This window comes from Diabrotica virgifera, chromosome 4 (assembly GCF_917563875.1).
Source record: "Diabrotica virgifera virgifera chromosome 4, PGI_DIABVI_V3a".
NCBI lineage: Eukaryota > Metazoa > Arthropoda > Insecta > Coleoptera > Chrysomelidae > Diabrotica > Diabrotica virgifera.
Genome location: NC_065446.1, coordinates 32,362,004 through 32,386,810, shown reverse-complemented (window position 1 = coordinate 32,386,810; position 24,807 = coordinate 32,362,004). Strand labels below are relative to the sequence as shown.

General features: G+C 31.0%; 1 protein-coding gene across 1 annotated transcript in view; it reads left to right on the top strand.

Moving 5' to 3' along the window:
- Nucleotides 1-11,487, top strand: part of LOC114327882 (nonsense-mediated mRNA decay factor SMG8) — a 42,425-nt gene extending 30,938 nt beyond the window's left edge. Inside the window, exons 7-9 of the mRNA XM_028276599.2 lie at nucleotides 6,954-7,304; nucleotides 8,422-8,828; nucleotides 11,268-11,487. Coding sequence (XP_028132400.1) covers nucleotides 6,954-7,304; nucleotides 8,422-8,828; nucleotides 11,268-11,453 — 944 coding nt within the window. The 3' untranslated portion in view covers nucleotides 11,454-11,487. The remainder of the gene's footprint in view (nucleotides 1-6,953; nucleotides 7,305-8,421; nucleotides 8,829-11,267) is intronic.
- The last annotated feature ends 13,320 nt before the right edge of the window (nucleotides 11,488-24,807 follow it).

Genomic DNA, 24,807 nt, shown 5'->3' with positions numbered 1-24,807 from the left:
CTTCTTCTCACGGTGCCTATCCGTTCCGGATATTGGCGATCAGCACCGCTATCCTAATTTTGTTTGCTGCTATTCGGAACAGTCCAATTGCCGATGTATTGAACCACTTTCTCAGGTTTTGAAACCAAGATATTTTTCTTCTCCCTGGTCCTCTCTTTCCAAATACCTTGCCCTGAAAAATGAGTTGCAACAAACCACATCTCTGTTCATTCCTTATAACATGGCCAAGATATTCTAGTTTGCGCTCTTTGGTGGTGTTAATATTCTCGCATTCCTTGCCCATTCGATGTAAGACCTCAGTATTAGTCATACGGTCCACCTACGAAATGTCTTGAGTTTTCTTAGAGAAGCTTAGGAAAGTGTTCAGGCCTCTACTCCTTATAATAACGTAGAAAATACATAGAGATTTTGGTACCAATTGGTAAATCGTGACTTTTGAAAAGAGACTTCACCATTATGAACGTTGATCTCGCTTTTCCTATGCGTGGTCTTTTATTTCACGAGAGTGGTCCCATTGGCTGCTTGGTACCAAGGTATGTGTAGCTGCCATCCTGTTATTTTACTATTTGTTAACTAAAAGCAGTGTATTTAATATTTCGTGCTTACTTACTACCATGTACTTTGTTTTTTTTTTCATATAAATCAAGCCCATATTCTCTACGTATACAGGGTGTTTGGTAAATAATGGGCCATAGTCCATTAGACCTTAGATTCCTGAGGTTAAAATAAGTCGATTTAAGCTAACTGACCTTAGTACAAAAGTTGATAATAACCTAAATACAGGGTGTCAAAGTTAAACTTTTATTTTATTTATTTTTTAATATTTCCTGACAGGCATGAGACAACAACACGAAATTTGGTAAGTGGTGCTGGTATTGTACAATCTACTAAATTATGTTAAACAAACGTTTCTGGCTACTACCAGAGGCGTAAGACGGGGGAACATGAATGGTTGACCCTTCCGAAATTCTACGCCACTGGCGGAATTGCTATGTTAGTGCAATTTTTTGATTTTCCAATGCTTTATATGTAAAAAACATACTCTTCATTCGTAACGATAAAGCCATTAGTTTTCGAGATATTTGAAGCTAAAAACGAAGGAGCATAATACATTAATCAAAATAAGTGTGCCATTTCATTTTTAACTTCAAATATCTCGAAAACTAATGACTTTATCGTTACGAATGAAGAGTATATTATTTGCATAGAAAGTATTGGAGAATCTAAAAATTATGCTAAAATAGCAGTTTCATCAGTGGCGTAAAATTTGGGAAGGGTCAACCATTCACTTTCGCCTGTCGCACGCCTCTGTTATTAACCACAAACGATTATTTCACATAATTTAGTAGGGTGTACAGTGCCTACACCTTCTGCCAAGTACCATAAGGATATGTCAAATAATTTAGTACCGGGCACACATATTTCTTAAAATTTTAAATAAAGAATAAATTATTTAAAAAAAAGAATACTTTAAAATAATTTGACATATCCGTGTGATACTTGCCAGAAAGTGTAGGCACTGTACACTGTGTACACCCTACTAAATTATGTTAAATAATCGTTTTTGGCTACTACTAGAGGCGTACGACAGGGGAAATTGAATGGTTGACCCTTCCCAAATTCTACGCCACTGATTAAACTATTTTAGCATAATTTTTAGATTCTTCAATACTTTCTATGCAAATAATATACTCTTCATTCGTAACGATAAAGTCATTAGTTGTCGAGATATTTGAAGTTAAAAATAAAAAGGCACACTTATTTTGATTAATGTATTATGCTTCTTCGTTTTTAGCTTCAAATATCTCGAAAACGAATGGCTTTATCGTTACGAATGAAGAGTATGTCATTTACATAGAAAGTATTGGAGAATCAAAAAATTGGACTAAAATAGCAATTCCGCCAGTGGCGTAGAATTTAAGAAGGGTCAACCATTTACGTTCCCTCGTCGTACGCCTCTGGTAGTAGCTAGGAACGTTTGTTTAACATAATTTAGTAGATTGTACAATACCAGCACCACTTACCAAATTTCGTGCTGTTGTTCCATGCCTGTCAGGAAATATTCAAAAATAAATAAAGTAAAAGTTTAACTTTGACACCCTATATTTCGGTTATTATCAACTTTTGTACTAAGGTAAGTTAGCTTAGATCGACCTATTTTAAGCTCAGGAATCTAAGGGTAAGCTATGGCCCATTCTTTACCAAACACCCTGTATATGCGCGAGATTATTCTTTGCAAAACATCTAGAATATTTGCAAAAACTACAGCGTATTCGGCATATCTAATATTGTTTAGACGCACTCCGTTGACTTATACGCATTCCTGTATTTCCTCCAACGCCTGCTCGGAGATATGTTCAGAGTATACAGGGTGGTTCATCTTATTCGCCTCGGTGTCTGTACGGAAAACCACTTGATATTTTAAAAAAATTTCTTCACAGTAATATACAGGGCCATTAATACTACAATCTAAAAATAATGTGAATTATACAGGGTGCTCCAAAAAAGAGTGGTATATCAAAAATATATTTTTTCTTATGGAATGCCCTATATCTGATGGCATTACTGAATTGACCTTAAAAAATAAGCTATACTTTTATAAGGGTTCCCTATACCTAAATACAGGGTGTTTTGATTTATTTCGATTTTTATGAAAATGTAAGGTTTTAGAAAAAAATAAATATCTACGAATCTAAGAATCAGTAACAAATTCCTTCTTGGATCTTAATAATAGACTATTTAGCATACTTAAAAGATGCTTACTGCAACAAAATTTCTTACAGGGTGGTCAAAATATGAGATTGTTCTATTAACAAATTCAAGCTGTAATAACTTACTTAATTTAAATGGAACACCCTGTATCTTACTAGTCTATCGCATAGAAAATATACTTATCTTTCAATTTGTATTAGGGTTTCCTACACCTATCTTTTTACAGGGTGGTCAAAATATTAGATTGTTCTATTAACAAATTCAAGCTGAAATAACTTACTTATTTTAAACAGAACACCCTGTATCTTACTAGCCTATCGCGTAGACAATTTATTTAGCTTTCAATTCTTATTAGGGTTTCCTATACCTATCTCCCTTCATTTGTTAAATATTTAAAGATTTCCTAATTTGCAAGCTTTAAAAATTAGAATTAAGTAAATATGTCGTGGTTACATATTATGTACAACACATCAACAACACCGGCAATATACTTAGACATGATACTGCCAACAATAAAATTTTCATTGTTATCATGTAATCACACAGAGTGTTGTATTATTTTAGTTGATTTTGGCCTACATGTGACATTGAATAATATGTTTATATTAAACTGCATACCCTATATTAGATGCCGTATTCTGGAAGATACTTAAATTATATTTCATTCTGTATAAGTATTTTCCATATCTTAGACCAATGGTTATTAAATAAATTTAAGAACACCACTTTTTATTTGAATCTTTGAATCGCAATTACAGACAATTAAATGCAATGGCTACTATGACGAAAACGAGCCTATTGTACAAAAATATGTAAAAATGGGTATTTACAGAATAACATGGGAATTAACATTTACAGAATAACATGTGTATTGAGAATGTTTACATGGAATTGAAGAGATTTTAAATATCTTCCATTATAAAGAATAGAATATCGAGTATGTCATTTAAAATAAGAACACTCTGTGTGGTTAAATGATAAAAATATGAATTTTATTAGGGACAGTTTCTTGACTAAGATATTTAAGTATATTGCCGGTGTTGGTGATGTGTTGTACATAACCACGACATAGGTCTTAATTCTAATTTTTAAAGCTTACAAATTAGGGAATTTTTAAATATTTCAAAAATGAAGGGAGATAGGCATAGGTAACCCTAATAAGAATTGAAAGCAAAGTAAATTTTATACGCGTTAGATTAGTAAGATACAGGGTGTTCCATTTAAAATAAGTAAGTTATTACAGCTTGAATTTGTTAATAGAACAATCTAATATTTTGACCACCCTGTAAAAGGTAGGTATAGGAAACCCTAATATAAATTGAAAGCTAAGTAAATTTTCTACGCGATAGACTAGTAAGATACAGGGTGTTCTATTTAAAATAAGTAAGTTATTACAGCTTGAATTTGTTAATAGAACAATCTCATATTTTGACCACCCTGTAAGAAATTTTGTTGCAGCAAGCATCTGTTTAAGTGTGCTAAATAGTCTATTATTAAGATCCAAGAAAGAATTTGTTACTGATTCTTAGATTCGTAGATATTTATTTTTTTCTAAAACCTTACATTTTCATAAAAATCGAAATAAATCAAAACAACCTGTATTTAGGTATAGGGAACCCTTATAAAAGTATAGCTTATTTTTTAAAGTCAATTCAGTAATGTCATCAGATATAGTGCATTCCATAAGAAAAAATATAACTTTGATATACCACTCTTTTTTGGAGCACCCTGTATAATTCACATTATTTTTAGGTTGTAGTATTAAAGGCCCTGTTTATTTCTGTGGAGAAATTTTTTTTAAATATAAAGTGGTTTTCCGTACAGAGACCGAGGCGAATAAGGTGAACCACCCTGTATATTATGCTGGCCACTCACTTACGGATATCGAAGAGGCCGAACGACTGACAGGCGGTTAATTTTTTTTATTAACCCCACATTTATTACAATCTATCTATACAATCTAAACCTAAATGTTTAGGTAGATAACCGACAATAAGTAATAGGACTGACAATAATTAGGAATGACATGTAGGGAGGCATCCAGTGATGCACCCCTTTTTTTAAACTTAGCCTACAACACTGACTATTTCTGACATAAACTTATACACATTAATTTAGTACCTATTGTTCACTTAACTCTAACGTAACGGAACTTTTCGTTTTAACCTACGAACAGTACGCGGTTTATTCACTAAATTTTTTGCTAACACGTTTGGATGCTAACACGTTTGGATGGCAGCAACCCCTAAAATTACGTTATACCGACCACGAAAATCAACTTTAAGGTGAATGAACAATTTTGGTGATTCTTTATGTTTTCGAGGTCGCTGAATCTGAATATGAAGTTTATTTTTATCTAGAATTGCTGGAACATGTTAAAAAATCAAATTTTATGCAACAATGCGAAAAATCAATTTTGATTATTTTTCATATTTACCTCGATGTATTTTTGGTCGCTGTAAATATTTTCTCTTGAAAATTTTACTGTGTCATCTTTGAAGTATTTAGATAACAACGAGCTTCGTACAAAAATGTTTATATAAATTAAAAGAGGAGTTGTTAATGTTTAAACATTTTGTCGTCAGGTTTCGTTAGTTTCATGTTTACTTAAAAAAGTTAAGTGACAAACTTTTTAGCTTATAATTTTAACCAAGACAACAATAAAACATACTTCATGAAGAAGTTTTCTGGAAAATTAAGTCAAAATATGCAATAGAAAAAAAGTTATGTGACTATAGATGAGTGGCACACCACAAAAAACATTTCTCGAGATACTGTGTGGTGTGATGACCACGGTGTGGCGAATGGCTAATTTTGGTCATACCATATATTTTTGATGGTGGTGAAAACGAAAATTAGGTTTATTTTGAATTTTACGTGGGGAAACAGTGGCAAAATCGCAATTTTACCCTAAAAATGAAAAAAAAAATAAAATCACATTATTTGCGTTTAATAACTGTTTCATTTTAATATTTCTTTCTAAAATTTTTATAGTATATATTTCTTACCTTTCTGAAGACAATGGTACCTGTTTCTATCTTTCTGACTCATTATAATAAAAGTTATGAATTGTTTAAAGTTAAAGGTGCAGATTCCTGAATTTCAAAGTTTAATCGCAAAAGTTGAGTGACAAAATTTGAAATTTAGCTTTTTAATCAAGTTTATGTTACAATATAGGGTACAAAGAATAAAATGTTTTATAAAAAAAATAATGCAACTTTTAATTTTAAGAAAAACGTGAATTCATTTTTTTATTTTTAGGGTAAAATTGCGATTTTGACAATGTTCCTCCATTTAAAATTCAAAATAAACTTTATTTTCGTTTTCAGCACCACCAAAAACATAAAGTAAGACCAAAATTAGCAATTCACCACACTGTGGTCAGTATCTCGAGAAATAATCGTTTTTTTTTTGGAAGAGTGCCACTCGTCTATGAAGTCACATAACTTTTTTCTTATTACATATTTTGACTTGAAATTTTCCAGAAAACTTCTTTATGAATTATATTTTATTGCTGTGTTAGTTAAAATTATAAACTAAAAAGTTTATCACTTAACTTTTTTAAGTAAACATGAAACTAACGAAATCTGACGATAAAAATTAACAATCCCTCTTTTAATTTGTGTAAACAATCTGAACAAATCTCGTTGTCATCTAAATACTCGAAGGATGATACAGTAAAATTTTCAAAAGGAAATATTTACAGTGACCAAAGATACAGCGAGGTAAATATGAAAAATCATCAAAATTTATTTTTCGCATTTTTGCATAAAATTTTATTTTTGATTGATGTTCCACCAATTCTAGATAAAAATAAACTTCATATTCGGATTCACCGACCTCGAAAATATAAAGAATGACTAAAATTTCCCATTCACGTATCATGGTCGCTTTTTCGATTTCTAAGCCTCAAATTAGGGATGTGTCGCTCGCCTATATGAATAATAAAACTATGAACTCATTATTTTCCGAACAAGAAAGTAGTCAACTATTTTTAATGGGAAATAAGCCACAATTTTACTAAACAAATTATTTTATTAACGTTTCGGCGTCCAAATCGGATGCCGTTGTGTTATTTTGACAACGGCATCCGATTTGGACGTCTAAACGTCAATAAAATCAGTTTTTTAGTAAAATTGTGGCTTATTTCCCATTAAAAATAGTTAATCACAAAAATGCCACAAGAAAATAGCTTCAGAACAACATTAAGAAAGCAGTCATTTTTAAATTTCATGTTTCAGCTGTATGTGATTGTGGCCGAAAAGTAGGGGCTAGGGAGGACCCATATAACGTAAAACAAGCCAATTACACATTCTACCATCAAATATCCAAAGAGTGTCAATGCTCGAAACTGGAAAAAATACAATTTCCACAACAAACAAAAACGGCAAAAGCTTCTATCAGCGAATCGGAGGAGTCCTCGTCGGCTTCATCAGATCGGACTGAAAAGGACCAGGAGAAGGAAAATTCCAGTTTGGTAGAAACTGCCCCGGCGATGCTGACATTAAGTACAACCCCTGGTCTGTTGCCAATATATTCCTCTTGGTCTTTAGTGTGTCTTGGAGCATCTTCGCTGTACAGTCATAATTTAGGTATGTAATTAAAATAATCGTAAATAAATAATAACAAACATTAAAATATCCTGTATTGTGTCGCCTCTCTTTTTTCCATTGCGTTATTTTCAGAGGAATTTCGATAATCTATTTTCCAACATGTTGACCAAGTCGTTTAATCCCTTAAATTTGTGGCCTTTGTATTTTCTGTCTTTTTAACAAGATAAACCAAACTATTTTAAAACGTTTTTATATCCTTGGCTTGGTTGTTGTCACGGACTCCGCAAATTTTGTAATCCATTTTAAAAATAGTTCTAGGCTACCTAGGTACCTGAAATTTTCAGAGTAGCTTAGAACTAGCTAACAATGCAATATTAAACTGCTATTATACAGGGTGCTTGATTAGTGGGGTAAATCTCCGTCGATTCGTTATAGTAATGGATAGCGATAAAAGTTAATAACAAAAATTGTAGCCAACTTTGAACTTCATATTACAAAATTAGTTTGTTACGATAACATAGTGGCAGACTAAACTTACGTTTTTTAAAATGGAACACACTGTATTTTATTTTATATTCGAAATCTTAACTTCTCCATTACAAAAATATAAAGGTTTGATATGTTACAAACGGTATTTACAAAGCTATAACCCATTTTATATGAAAATCGTAACAAGTTTAACTCCCTGTATAAATAAAAATAAGCACAATGGCAATGGTTTATTGATGCCATTTTTTTTATTTATTGTCAAAATTTTCATAAATGATCGATATTGCTAATTTTATTTATATTGAATACAGGGTGGGTCAAAACGCAAGTACATTATTTTCTCAGTAATTTTAAATGAAACACCCTGTATTTTATATCACTATCGAAAAGTACCATTACCATACTTTAATATTTATATAATATTTCCTATGTCTATATTTATTAGTTTTCGAGATATTTTCATTTTTCAGAGCAAATTATTAATGACGGGTCTAAATCTTTCCAAATTTTAGGTAAGCCATGACTGAATTGTTAGAACTGACAATTTACGATTACTGATTATCAATATGTAATCAAAGTTGTCTACAATTTTTGTTATTAACTTTTATTGCTATCTATTACTATAGCGGATATATTGATACTTATAATAATATATTTACTTTTTAAGGATTATCAGAATCGCATCAACCAGGATTTTTAAGCTCAACCAATTATCTCTTACCATGGGACGTACTAGTATTTTCCAAATCTAAGCAAATATGGCCACACGTTAATAAATACACCACAAGAGGGAGGAGAGGTCGATCCACTGGAAGCTTACCCCAGTTTACTGTGAAGGTATTCATCGGTGTAGAATACGAATGCTCCTCTGGCCATAGATTTATGTTATCAAGTCCTGAGAGAATGTTGAAAGCTATGCCTGGAAGCATTGTTAAGGAGACAGGACATAAAATAGCTGAAAGCGATATGCCCTTGTACTTTCCATGTGCTTGCAGGTCAGGAAAATTGGCACAACTGATGAGATTGCATGTAGTAACGCCTAAAGCGCCAGTCCATTGCACTTTGGATCCTAAAGTAAGTAATGTTGCTTGATGTAAGGTTAAAGTGAGATGAATATTGGACATCTCTTAGTATAATATGTACTATTTTTAATTTTGATAGTTCATTTAGATAGAAATATTAAAATATTAAATGTTATTTCAAGAGACAGAAAATTCTCTATAGGTCGGAGTGTAGAATCTGTTACTTGAGCTTTTTACAAATTTATAAAGACACAGGACCCCGATTTTTGACCCTTCGCTTCGTTATCGATCATTCGCTTTCTGTACACTCTACATAGGGGAGTGCAATTAGAACGAAAACATGCATTGTTTCGGAAAAATTCAAACAAGCTTATATTTTTCTAAAACTTTTTTTGTTAGTTTATATACATGTTAAAGTAAAAAGTTCTACTAGCAGATTTGGCCGCTAATTGTTTATTAATTGTTTAAACAATAACAATTGTTTTGTATAAATAATTTTAAAAATATCGTTAAATTCATCATTTTACTTTGATGAAATATGTTTCTATTTTGTTTTTGATTATGCTCAATCCGAATATGGCATTGCAATTTGAAAATTCTTATACAGAAGCTCTTATACAGTATGTCTGTGTAGCTAGGAACCACATGGAAAACTTTTTTATTATCAATTTTACGAAAAAATGTTTCTTCATAAAATGCTCTGGATAGTCAAAAATCTAAAACTCTACCATCAGATATCAAATTTTATCAATTTTTTACGAGTTATGTCAAAAATATGAATTTCGTTAAGAGAGTAAAGTACCTTTATATTCCAGAATATCAAAAAATGATATTATGAAAAGTTGTTTGAAATTAAAAACTATGTTTAAATATACAATTACATCATTCTAATCGAAAAACAAAAATTCAATCTTTTCTCAAATTACGGATACTCATCATCATTTTATTAAAACTGCAATTGTTTCGGATAAATATTTTATTATCACTTTTACGAAAAAAAGTTATTCTTCATAGAATGTTCTCACTGGTCTAAAATCTAAGATATAACCATCAGATATCAAACTTTTTTGATTTTATACGAGGTATGTAAAAATATGAATTTTTGTCAAGAGTTAAGTGCCTTTATTATTCACAATATTTCAATTAGAAGGATGTAATTGAACACTAAAACAAATTTTTTAATTCCAAACAACTTTTCTTAATAACAATTTTCGATATTGTGAAATTTAAAGGTACTTTACTTTTGAGTGAAATTAATATTTTTTGACATACCTCGTATAAAATTAATTAAATTTGATATTTGATGATTGCCTTTTAGATTATATACGATGCAGAGTATTTTATAATGAATAACTTTTTTTCGTAAAACTGATAATAAAAAAGTTATCAATAGGTTCCAAGTTACGCAGACATACTGTATGAGCTAAAAAAAATTTTTTTTTTGCTGAACATTTATTATTGATGAAGCTTATTATTAAATGTATTTTAGGTAAGTTTTACAGAAAAAAGTTTTGATCATTTTGTATAAACATTTTTTAGCTGCTAATTTTCGGTTTTTGTATTACATTTTTTTATCTTTCTTAATTTTCTCAAAAAGAAATAGTTTATTTCATTTCTAAAGTAAAATAATTTAGTGCATTTTAAAGACTACATCCTAAGCTTTAAAAAATCGCTTACATAACTGTAATAGATTTGTTCAAACTTGAGTAATACCGTCTTAAAGTGGTGGTAATTCTATAAAACTAGGAAGATGTCAAAAATTACATTTTTTGAGACGTCATATCATTTGAATTAAATTTTTGAGATTTTTTTTGAATGAAACATTATTTAGAAAGACGCTTAAAAGGTAAGTTGTACAAAATTGAGACTTTTATAAGAAACATTGTATTAGTTACACATTTTTAAATCATTTTTAAACAAAATTAATCTAAGGCTCACTTTAACCTCAGGTTCGTGAGGTTAAAATAGGCCGATTTAAGCTAACTTACCTTAGTACAAAGTTTATAATAACCGAGATACAGGGTGTCAAAGTTAACCTTTTTTTTTATTTATTATTGAATATTTCCTGACAGGTATGCGATAACAACATTAAATTTGGTATGTGGGGGTTCTTTGGGTCGATAAAACTAAATTCCCTACCAAAAATTATGTATTGCCCAGAGGGCGCCACATACGCCTTTCAGCACTCATTTATTACGTTCAATTTTTTTTATCCATTTGAGATCCATAAAATTCGCTAATTTTAATATAAGATGGATGCTTACTCATCCTAACATCTGTTGCAGTTTTGGAAATACTATTCGCCAAAAGAAATGGGCCTTATTAGACCCATTAGGTTGAGACGAAGGGTGGTTAGGTGTAAGTGCCCTTTCATATTAAACCCAACCTGCACAAAAATAAAGAATATTTTTAATCTTAAGTAGGGCCGCAATCTCTACCCAAAAGAGATATGTAATTAATTTATTATTAATATTTTTAATCTTTCTTTTAGGTTCAACCGGGCCCTGGAGCACCAATTTTTACACCAACCACAGAAGGTCCGACAAAACTTACTCAATCGGCTTATTGGATAATGCGTTTTCCATATGTATACATATCCGATAAAGAACACTATAACGTGAACGGTGCCGCTAGACTATTACAAGGAGTGTTCGGAGTGACAGAGATGGAGCAGTAGTTTTATATATTTTTTAATATACATTTTTTTGTTAGATATTTTGTTTTATTTATCTACTCCGAAAATGGATTTCAACTTGGTATTATTGTTTGCATACATATTAAGAAAAACAAGTAATTGGACTTCGTAAGTCCTATGTTTTCACCCAAAGCAATCGGGCGCGTCGAGTAATATATCACTTGTACTATTCCAGTGACTTCAAAACAGTACTTCTGGTTGCTTTTCTCAAACCAGAAGTCCTAGGTCAAATTTCTCACCTTTAGTACCATCCTTGGATTATAAGCTTTCATTCGACATCTCATTTGTCATTCTACCTGGTATAGTGACGGAGGAGTTATATTCGCGCTCGGACGAACAGAGAGCCTAGGTCAAATTTCTCACCTTTAGTACCATCCTTGGATTATTAGCTTTCATTTGACATCTCATTTGTCATTCCACCTGGTATAATGACGGAGGAGTTATATTCGCAGTCGGACGGACAGACGGCCTAGGTCAAATTTCTCACATTTAGTACCATCCTTGCATTATAAGCTTTCATTTGACACCTCACTTGTCATTATACCTGGTATAATGACGGAGAAGTTGTGTTCACAGACGGACGTATATAATTCAAAGTTTTCACATTTTTTCAAAATTGGGTGAAAACAATAATGATTTTATTAACATCCAAACATCTATATAAAGGCAGATGGTGATAGTATTGGTACATTCTAATAATAATAGTCTCCCGTTTTATACCGCTAACGCGGCTTTGGGATTTTAGCAGGGAAGTCTGCTATATTTAGGGCCTACGGTATACAAGGAAGATAACTGGGCCAGTGCTTCGCTTCAACCTCCTATTGTTTCCCCTGGTTTTACCCAAGGTACTCATTTTATTTAGACTGAGTCGACCTGGGGCCTATTGGGACCGTACAAGTTCGGAAAAGCGACACCTGGTTTCATAGCTCGGTAACAATTTTTGCACTTTTAATTATATTGGCCAATTATATTAATCTGGTTGCTGGATAATTGTCAAGGTCATAGTCCAAAACAAATTGTAAGAAGAGAAATTAATATTAAGGTTATATTAAAAGGTAAACAAAATGTAGTAGGCAAATAAAAAGGCATGTAGTAAATAAAATTAGTTATTAAAATGCAGTACTGCAAGCAAAATATAATAAATTATTTTACTTTTATATAATAACTGCATATTTATCATATCAATATTGTGGAGCAACATATAATTTTTCTTCTTCAATGACAGTGGGTATGAAATATACGTCATTTTGACAATTTAAGAAAGTTGCAAGGTTTCTCCGCTGTTCGCGCACGATCGTTTTTCGTATCCCCTCCAAGTACTTGCACACCGCGAATAGACATTTTTTAAAATGTCTAGCGGTTCTCGCCTGAGCTGCTCCGGCCCTTGGTACATTCTTTTTTGGGGTTTATAAAACATGGTCTGGAATTATTTTTCCTGAAGTTTTGTCTGCAACTGCGACAAAAGGCTAAGGTTACTTCAACATAAATATAAATGGAGAAAAGCAGTCATTTGAAGTTTGCGGATGATGCTGCGCTGATCGGATGAATGAGCCTAAGGAACTAATAAATAAACTCCATACTTCCCTAAAGAGAAGATGGACTGAAAATTAATATCTTTACAACTGAAGTTATGATAAATGCAACCAGAGAAACTATATTATGTACATTTCTGTCTCTCCAGGCGTCTTCAGTGGGGCTACTCAGTGGCGTAGCCAGCCCCATAGGGGTCCGTATCAAAGTTTGCTAGGGGCCCTTTTCCACGACTGACATGGGATACTGCTAAAAAAATGTTAAAGAACAGAAGCACAAATTCTTGTATTGAACAAAATATTTATGAAATATATTTTAATGTATACAAATATAATTACAAATACAAATGCTCCTGGAAGCCAATATGTTACCCAAATAATTTAAAAATTAACTTTTCTCGTCTTTTTGTTCGTCAAACTTTTTTATTAAAGGATCCATAAAAGAAGATTTAAATTTTTCTAGATTTTTAGGTTTCTATAGACAGCAACGATAAATCTGATAGTTGGTCCTGTCCCATAGAAATCCGGAGGTAGTTTTTAATCAATTTTAATTTTGAAAAACTTCTTTCAGCTACTACTACAGTAGTTACCGGAAGGCTTAAAAACAGAAAACATGGTGTTATTACCTCCGGAAAACTGGATGCAAGATCATTATTTTATCATTAGTAATTATGTAAGTTCTTTAATAGATTTAATTTTCTGAAGTTTGCAAACAGATTTTTAAAGCAAGTAACTGTTTATAAAGATCAAATGAAATGTCTTTACCTTATTTAGTAGTTAGTCTTTCGACTTGTTCTTTTATAATTTAATGTGGAAATGATGGAAGTTTCTCGGGTTGTAATATTTCAAACATTAATGTATTACCGTTGATTGAGGTATTAATATTTCAATCAACGGTATTACTCAAATCACAGAGACTTTGGAACCTTTGTTTGGTTTGAGAAATCAATATATCCAAACAGCAATAATATCTATTTATTGACCCTGAAGTACGATTCGGGGTCTGAAATCCTATACTTCTAATAACTCATCAAAAAATCTCTTTGTTAGTTTTAGTCTTTTATTTAAAAAAATAGTTGTTAATCCCCACTTTCTGTCTAGGTTTTTAGACACGTTTATCAAATAAAAGAATTAATTTTGATTTCTAAGTGCTTGTAGTCCTCCATCCCACATAACAATAATGTTCGTATCATGTTCTAAGCATATACTACCAACATTCGTCAGAGTATATTCTTTTTAGTATATGCGTAGTACAAGCATAGCATGTACCTTAAAAAACATTCTAAATTTCATGTTCTTTGCACATACTTTAAAGTATATTCTCGTACCGAATATACTGAGTACATTCGTGTACGTAGTAACTCGGAATATTCGTAAAAGTTTATTCTTAGAATGTACCTTTACCGAATATTCTTAGCACATACTTATAAGTACATTCTTAACACATACTTATAAGTAGATACTATTCTCAGAATATACTTTTACCGAATATTCTTAGCACATACTTATAAGTACATACTTAACACATACTTATAAGTAGATACTTTTAAAATATCTTAAAAATAATATATATGTATGTATAGGAAGAATAATGTTAGCCTATAGATTATCAACTTCGTTAAGAATAATTAATGAAATTTAAAAATTTATGTATGTAGGTACTATTAATTAAACTACCGAATTCATTATTTAAAATTGTTTTAATTGTATGGTAAAAATGTTTAAGAATTAATTGTATTAACGAAAAAGGAGAAATTGTCGTTTCGCTTTCATAACTGAAATGCATTTACTATTTTGATTAAGTTTATTGAGTATTCTTATGAAGAATTTTATTTTTACATGGAATTGACATTCAGGTAAGCTGTGTGGCTGAGCCAAAACCCACAACCGGCACAAACAAAGCGGAAACGACCGCTGCATACCTGCATAGGGGTTAGCGGGTAGGGGGTTGGGAACAAAGGAAAAATACAAAATATGAAAATAGTTACTGAATAGGCATTTGGCATTTGTGTCTACACTTAACACTAACAATGTCTATGCTGTGTTGTGAGGAAGACCAAGTATTTCAACCAGGAATAGAAACATGCATAATTAAACGTTTTATTTTGTTTGCGGTCAACTTACAAATAAAAAATTCATTTTGGTACTTCAATATTACTTAAATAGTAAGTATGTATATAGGTACATATAAGCAACATATAAATTTTAGTTATTTACATACATATGTTACATAATATTTATTTGGGTACGATAGGTATATGAATATGAATATATAAATTTATATATTCAGCATTTTTATTTTTATATGCACATAATAACTAAATATATATATACCTACTTACCTATATAATATTGATATAACTAACTAAAATTTATATAATATTTTATATTTACTTTTTAAGTAATATTGTAGAATGTACTAACTACATTCTCATATGTAATATGTAAATTTAGTAGAAAGTAGAACCTAGGATGAGATTCGGTGATGCTGAAAACATGCTTCTGAGCAATATAGCACTTCCTTGTAATATTCTTCCCATATACTAAAAAGTACATTCTTCCTATATACTAAAAGATGTGAGGTAGTACATTCTAAGTATATAAATAGAAGGTTTATAGCACCTTCTTAGAATATCCTAAAAAGTATATTCTTGGTATATACTGAGAAGAAGTGCGGTAGTACATTCTAAGTATATACATAGAACGTTTAAGTACTGTAATGTAGTATATACTCAGTATGTGCTCTGCACATTCGCAATGGTAATTACGCATATTCTTAGTATATACTTTTTCTGAAAAGTATGTTCTATGAATCTACTAAGAACATGAAATTGTTATGTGGGATATGCAGCCGACATAACGTTTGCTCCATTGTAACCCTTCCTCTACATTTAGATAAATCAATTCCATATTCTTTCACGGTATTCAAAATAAGAGTTCCAAGCTCTTCTGCACTGTAATCAGCTATTGATATGAATTCCAAAAAAAGACTCACAGGACAGGTTTTGGTTTCTTTGGGTACACACTCATTGTTTTCTACTATTGACACGTATCGAAAATCTACAGAAATATGGTCAGTTTTTGACAAGTCTTGAGTTATAGGTATCCAAAATAATCGCCACAAATGGAGATGTTTTAATTTCTGAGATAATTGTTTCCCTAACTGCAGTATCAAGTAAACTAATAATTTCATTTTGAATTGTGGGACTTAAATAAATTATCTCACCATTTGGCTTTAAAATTAAGTTCTTTTAAAATAGGATCATAATTTAATATATTAAAAGAAAGATAAATAGATATACATAAATATAATTGATAGATAAAGAACAGATTGCAATACACACTGTTTCAAATATTCAAAGGTAAAGCAATTACAAAAATTGCAATTTAGCATTATGCAGTACCTCCCACACAGTCAACGATGAATGGACAATGCAAATTAGATTAAAAAAGATACACTGTTCTTAGGCATAATGGCGTAATACATTAATATAATTTATGCTTATATAAATAGATAAAGAAAAAATACGAAAATGCCGATACCGAAACAATACACACTGTTTCAAAACGACCTAATAGTGAAATTTTAGAACATTTTGTTCAACTTTTTAAATGTAATTTTTGTTTGGACATGCCGGGGTCCTGCATGCCGGGGCCCCGTATAATTGATATGGCTGATACGGCGGTAACTACGCCTCTGGGCTACATGCTACATGAACACCTCTGCGTATTTAAGCAGAATTATAAAAATAATTCTGCGTATCGGACGCTCTAGCGGTAGCGACATATTAAAGAGAAATGAGAACCCACATAACAATGACGTTCGTATCATGTTCTAAGCATATACTACCAACATTCGTCGGAGTATATTCTTTTTAGTATATGCGTAGTACAAGCATAGCATGTACCTTAAAAAACATTCTAAATTTCATGTTCTTTGCATATACTTTAAAGTATATTCTCGTACCGAATATACTGGGTACATTCGTGTACGTAGTAACTCGGAATATTCGTATAAGTTTATTCTTAGAATATACCTTTATCGAATATTCTTAGCACATACTTATAAGTACACTCTTAACACATACTTATAAGTAGATACTATTCTTAGAATATACCTTTATCGAATATTCTTAGCACATACTTATAAGTACATTCTTAACACATACTTATAAGTAGATACTTTTAAAATATCTTAAAAATAATATGTATGTATAGAAAGTATATTAGCCTTATAGATTATCAACTTCGTTATATTTTAGAATAATTAATAAAATTTATGTATGTAGGTAGTATTGGACGAATTTCATTTCAAAATTGTTGTATGGTAAAAAAGTTTAAACATTAATTGTATTAACGTTTATTATTAAAAATTCGTTTTCATAATTGAAATAACTTTACCATTTCGAGTTTATTTACAGCGTTGGAATTTGAATTTAGGTACATTCAATTCAATACGGGCCATTCCAGAACCAAAGCACAGAAAGCATGCCAAACCACCCCCGTATCTATGGCCAAAACCCACGGCTTTGTTGTTGCCAACCGTCGAGTAGTCTTTTTCCGTCAACCTTAAAAATTCCCACTTTTATAAAAAAATTCCCTCATGTTTACAAAATCTGAGAAGATATGTTTAATTATTTTCAAATATTTTGATTTTTTTAATATTTCACAATTTGGATTAGAACAAAAATTCCCTTTTGAGTTAACTTTTCCCTTTATCACCTTTTATGTTGAAAATTCCCGCAAAAAGCGAAATTTCTCTCCGTTTGGTAACACTATAACCACTGGTGCACCGATGTTGTTATTATTCCACAATACATATCCCCTTCCCCCTACCCTGTCTTGTCTTATTCTGGCCATTTCTTACCTGAACAACGGTAAAATAGGAAATCGAAAATAGACATTATTTGTATCTATGCAGTGTTAAGGATGAAGACTAATGATAAAGTACTGGGACTAAAGAATATACATAATCTCCTTTATTTTGTTTGCGGTGCTTCAAAATAGGTATAAACTATTTTGGTAACTCAATATTATTTAATAAATACATGTAAGTAAGTACATATAAGTATATAAATTTTAGTTACTCATACATAGTCTAGTTTAGCTAAATATTATAATAGTTTATATAGATAACTAAAATTTATAAATATGTATACAGTAAAACCTGTCATATCCGGATCAATGTGGCGACAGACCGATCCGGATATGAAAAAATCCGGATATCAAGGCCACTTATTTCATAATCTTTAAAACGTTTTCTCCTTCATACATTCCAGTAATCAACGCCGTCAATAACTTTCGTCGATAGACACCTTTTATAGATTCTATAACACCTTGATCCATAGGCTGACAGAGGAATGTCACATTTGGGGGCAAAAAAGACACTTCATTTCGCTATCTTTTAGTTCTTTTGGGTCGGGATGAGAGGGTCCGTTGTTCAACAGCAGGACTGCCTTTCTCGGTAGATTTCGGTAAATGCGGACGGCAGAACCGTCCGGATATGGGGAGGTCCGGATATGACAGGTCCGGATATGGCAGGTTGTACTGTACTTACTTTTTAAGTAATATTGCAGAATGTAGGTACTAACTACATTCTCATTTGCCATTAAAATATGTAAATATAATAGGTATTTGGTAGAACCAGTAGAACCTAAGATGAGATTAGGTGATGCTGAAAACATACTTCTGAGCAATATAGCACTTGATAGCACTTTCTTACAATATCCTTAAAAATATCTTCTAATACAAAGATGTGCAGTAGTACGTTCCAAGTATATAAATAGAAGGTTTATAGCACTTCCTTGGAATATTCTAAAAAGTACGTTCTTAGTATAAACTAAAAAGATGTGCAGTAGTCCGTTCTAAGTATATAAATAGAAGGTTTATAGCACGTCCTTGGAATGTTCTAAAAAGTATATTCTTAGTTTATACTGAAAAGAAGTGCGGTAGTACATTTTAAGTATATACATAGAACGTTTAAGTACTGTAATGTAGTATATACTCAGTATGTGCTATGCACATTCGCAATGGTAATTACGCATATTCTTAGTATATACTTTTTCTGAAAAGTATGTTCTATGAATCTACTAAGAACATGAAATTGTTATGTGGGAAGTCCCAGATCTAAACAATAAGGGCCGGTACTTTTTGTCCCGATTAAACCCCGGACTTAATAAATGCAATTATTATAATTGCATTTATTACAACGCAAGAGACCCTAAGAGGTACTTTCTGTCCCGATTAAGTACTGGCCCTAAATCTGAAAATATTCTTGGAACCACTTTCTGGTAACATCCTTAATCTCTGCCTTTTGCAATTTTAAGGCAAGGAGACGACGAATAAAGAAGACGAGAGGAACTCTAGAATATGCCGTCACATTCCGTCTATTCGTCTAGGAAATATTCCAACGAAAGTTAATTCAGTGTATGTACTTAAAATATATATGAGTGAAATGAAAAATTAAAACAGCTTATGTTTTAATTCGGTTCAGAGGTGATGCACCATCCCCACTCGTACGTTTCTGTCTCTCCAGCCGTCTTCAGTGGAGCTACATGAACACCTCTAATCGAAACGAAAAACAAGCTGCCTATTTAAGCAGAACTATGAAAATAGCTCTGCGTATGACACTCTAGCGTCCGATAGAGAAATGAGAAGTCACAGATCTAAACAATAAATCTGAATTCGGAGGTGTTCATTTAGCCCCACTGAAGACGTCTGACGAGACAGAAACGTACGTCCCACATAACAATTTCATGTTCTTAGTAGATTAATAGAACATACTTTTCAGAAAAAGTATATACTTAGAATGTGCGTAATTACCATTGCGAATGTGCAAAGCACATACTGAGTATATACTACATTACAGTACTTAAACGTTCTATGTATACAGGGTGTAACGAAAATACAGGTCATAAATTAAATCACATATTCTGAGACCAAAAATAGTTCGAATGAACCTAATTTACCTTAGTACAAATATGCACATAAAAACAGCCCTTTGAAGTTATAAAATTAAAATCGATTTTTTCGAATATATCGAAAACTATTAGAGATTTTTTATTTAAAATGGACATGTGGCATTCTTATGGCAGGAACATCTTAAAAAAGAATTATAGTAAAATTTGTGCACCCCATAAAAATTTTATGGGGGTTTTGTTCCCTTAAACCCGCCCAAACTTTTGTGTACGTTTCAATTAAATTATTATTGTGGTACCATTAGTTAAACTAAATATTTCTAAAACTTTTTTGCCTCTTAGTATTTTTTCGATAAGGCAGTTTTTATCGAGTAGTGGCCAATGAACTGTCAATACGGATGGAATGGCCCTGTCCCATTCAAATAGTGAAGCGAGATTGCCACCAACATACAAGAGAGAGGTTCTAGAGAGAGACAGACAAGGTGCTGGAGAATTTGACAGGCCGTGTAATTTGAGTTGCCTATATAAATGGACCCGATTGAATCAGTATTGACAGTTCGTTGAATGGACCTCATATTTTAACTTTCAGGGCTGATTGGCAGTACATATTTCAAAATTTAAATACTTTTTTGTATTTACAGAGTAAATAGAGTACAGAGTACCATACTTGGTGTTTAAATCAGTTTAAATACTTTTCAGAATTGTTATTTGTATTTATCAAAACAAATACCTACTTTCCTAAAGTATTTGGGAGTTAAATAATTTTAAAACTATTTAAATACTAAATTAGTGACTGTTTTATATAAAGTGAAGAAGTCCTTGATTATGTTTTTATGTTGCTTTTATATTAAGAATTTCACTTTTATATTTCCCCGATTTAAGTTGATATAGGCAACTCAAATTACACGGCCTGTCAAAGTTTCCAGCACCTTGTCTGTCTCTCTCTAGGACCTCTCTCTTGTATCGTGGCTGCATTAATTGTTTTCGTGCCTATTCCATCCGTATTGACAGTTCATTGGTAGCGGCTCTTTTTTAATATGTTTACATAAAAAATTTATGGGGGTTTTGTTCCTTTAAACCCCCCAAATGTTTGTGTATGTTCCAATTAAACTTTTACTGCGGTACCATTAGTTAAACACAGTGTTTTTAAAACTTTTTTGCCTCTTTGTATTTTTTCGCGAAAGCACTTTTTATCGAGATATTACTTCTTTTTTAATATGCTTCAAAATATACCTAAAAATGTAAATCATAAATAAATTTTCATATTATTACAAGTCTCCATAATGGTACTTAGCCATATACAAATATTTGGTGGATTTGACAAATATTCAAAATATCTCGATAAAAACTGACTTTTCGAAAAAGTACTGAGTGGCAAAAAAGTTTTTAAAATATTATGTTTAACTAAAGGTAGTACAATAATAATTAAATTGGAACGTACACAAAAGTTTGGGGGGGTTTAAAAGAACAAAACCCCCATAAAATTTTTATGGGGTGTCCAAATTTCACTATAATTTTTTCTTAAGATACTACTACCATAAGAATGCCACATGTCTATTTTTAATAAAAGATCTCTAATAGTTTTCGGTATATTGGTCAAAATCGATTTTCATTTTGTAACTTCAAAGGGCTGTAACTTTTTTTATGTGCACATTTGTACTAAGGTAAGTTAGGTTCAATCGAACTATTTTTTGTCCCAGAATATGTGATTAAATTTATGACCTGTATTTTTGTTACACCCATACTTAGAATGTACTACCGCACTTCTTTTCAGTATATACCAAGAACATACTTTTTAGAAGGTTCTAAGGAGGTGCTATAAACCTTCTATTTATATACTTAGAATGTACTATCGCACATATTTTTAGTATACGGGAAGAATGTTCCAAGGAAGTTCCAAGGATACATTCTAGTTATATACTTAGAATGTACTATCGCACATATTTTTAGTATATGGGAAGAATATTCCAAGGAAGTGCTATATCTTCTATGTATATACTTAGAATGTACTATCGCATATATTTTTAGTATGTATATGGGAAGAATATTACAAGGATGTGCTATATTTCTCAGAGGTATGTTTTCAACATCACCCAATCTCATCCTATAGGTTCTACTAATATATTATATTTACATATTCTAATTGTATATGAGAATGTAGTTATTACATTCTACAATATTACGTAAAAAGTAAGTATAAAATATATAAACTTTAGTTAGTTATATAGGTACCTATGTATAATAAATATTATATGGGTAAGTAGCCTATAATATATTAAATATAAGTAATATATTTACAATAGTTAGTATGTGCACATCAAAATAAAAATGCTGCTTATATATTATATAATAGCCAAATATATATAATATGTATGTAAATTACTAAAATGTATAGGTATCTATATACATTATACATACTTTTACTTACTAGGTACTTAGGAAATATTTGAAGTACCAATATGAATTTATTATTTTCAAGCTGCTTTTTATGTTCTTAAAAATGTTTTAGTCCTTGTAGCTAGAAATACTTGTCTTCGCTTCGTCATAACAGCGTAGACATTAATGCCTAACCTAACTGTAGAACTGTACTGACTTGGAAACTATTTTCATATTTTGCCCTTTTGTTACCTACCCCCTTCCCTTGTGCAGGTATAAAATATGCAATGCAAGGGTCAGAATGACAATGAATGGCCGTTTCCGGATTCCCGAAAATTATAGGTAAAAATACTTATGGTATAAACTCAAATAAAAATGGTATATTCATTTCAATGGAAAACGAAACGAGAATTTCTCATTTTTCTTCAATAGAATTAAGTTTTAAACTTTTTTACCATACAATTAAAACGGTTTAAAAAAAATGAATTAGATAGTTCAGTATAGTTCCTACCAAAATACCTAAATTTTATTAATTATTCTTAACGCGAAGTTGATAATCTATAGGCTAACATTATTCTTCTTCCTATAGGTACATACAGTATATATTTTTTAAGATATTTTAAAAGTATATACATGTATGTGTTAAGCATATACTTTTCCATATACTTACGCATATACTAAGAATATTTGATTAAGGTATATTCTAAGAATAAACTTTTACGAACATTCTGAGTTCTGAGATACTACGTACACGAATGTGCTTAGTATATTCGGTGCAAGAATATTCTTTGAAGCACATGCAAAGAACAAGAAATTTAGAATGTTTTTTATGGGACATATGCTATGCTTGTACTACGCATATACTAAAAAGGATATACTTCGACGAATGTTGGTAGGATATGCTTAGAACATGATGCGAACATCATTGTTATGTGGGGTAGGTATGGGAATAGTAGATCACCTCTAAACCGAAATGAAACATAAGCTGTTTTTTTTTATTTAAATTAATTAAGAACTAGGTAAGAAACAGAAAAGTAGAAAACGATCATATAAGTCGAATGACAACAAATAGAGTAGTAAGGACGGCGAGAGACGGTTCCCCAATAGGAAGACGATCAGTGGGAAGACCACGAAAACGATGGGACGACAACTTACTGGAGATGACTGGAGGTAGGTACATTAAAATAACAGACAGAGTCATGTTTACACAAAAAGAAGAAGAACAGTTTCTTTCCGTATCAGCAGTAAAATGTATTTTGTATGAAACAAATTATATACATATATAATTCAAAAATTAAATGGGTATTTTTTGGCCACCCTTTACTATAAATAATTCGGTTAATGTTTATATTACAGAGTACCTAGACCTAGAGAATTGAAGAATTTTTCAACTAAGCTAACAAATGACCCCCATTCTCATTTAAAAAAAAATCATCGATTACGTCATCACGCCCAGATGAGGCGTGATGACGTAATCGTAACTAGTATGATATATACAGCGTGTCCAATTAAGTCGGCATCATATGGGAAACTTTTTTATTCTTAGTTTTATGAAAAAAAGTTATTCTTTATAAAAAGTTGTGCATGGTCTAAAACTTAAAATACAACCATCAGTTATCAATTTTTTTAAGCCGTATACGAGGTATGTCAAAAAATATGAATTTTACTCAAGAGTAAAGTAGCTTTATTTTTCAAATATTGAAAATTGTTATATTGTTATAATGAAAAGTTGTTTGGAATTAAGAACTATATTTTAATATGCAATTTTATCCGTCTAATTGAAAAAAAAAATGAATTTGTTTTTTAATTATGGATAACTAACATTATTTTCAGTTATTTCAATTATGATAACTCTTTTATTATTAATTCTGTATAAAATGTTGTGCATGGTCTAAAACCGAGAATACAACCATGTTATATCAAATTTTGTCAAATTTTATACGAGGTATATAAAAAAATATGAATTCGCTTAAGAGTACTTAAATAAAATACCGTTATTTTTCACGATATTGAAAATTGTGATTATGCAAAGTTGTATGGAACTAAAAATCATGTTCCAATATGTAATTACATCCTTCTTATTGAAATATTCTGAACTATAAAGATACTTTATTTTTGATCGATATTCTTCTTATTTGACATACCTCGTATAAAATTGATCAAATTTGATATTCGATAGTTATATTCAAGACTTTTGACCATGCAGAACTTTTTATAAATTATACATTTTTTTCGTAAAATTAATAATAAAAGAGTTATCATAATTTAAATAACTGAAAATAATGTTGGTTATCCGTAAAAAAAAATTCAATTTTTTTTCAATTGGAAGGATGAAATTGCATATTAAAATATAGCTCTTAATTTCGAACAACTTTTAATTATAACAATTTTCAATATTGTGAAAGAGAAAGCTATACTTTACTCTTGAGTAAAATTCATATTTTTGACATACATACCTCGTATATGGCTTAAAAAAATTGATAAGTGATGGTTGTATTTTAAGTTTTAGACCAT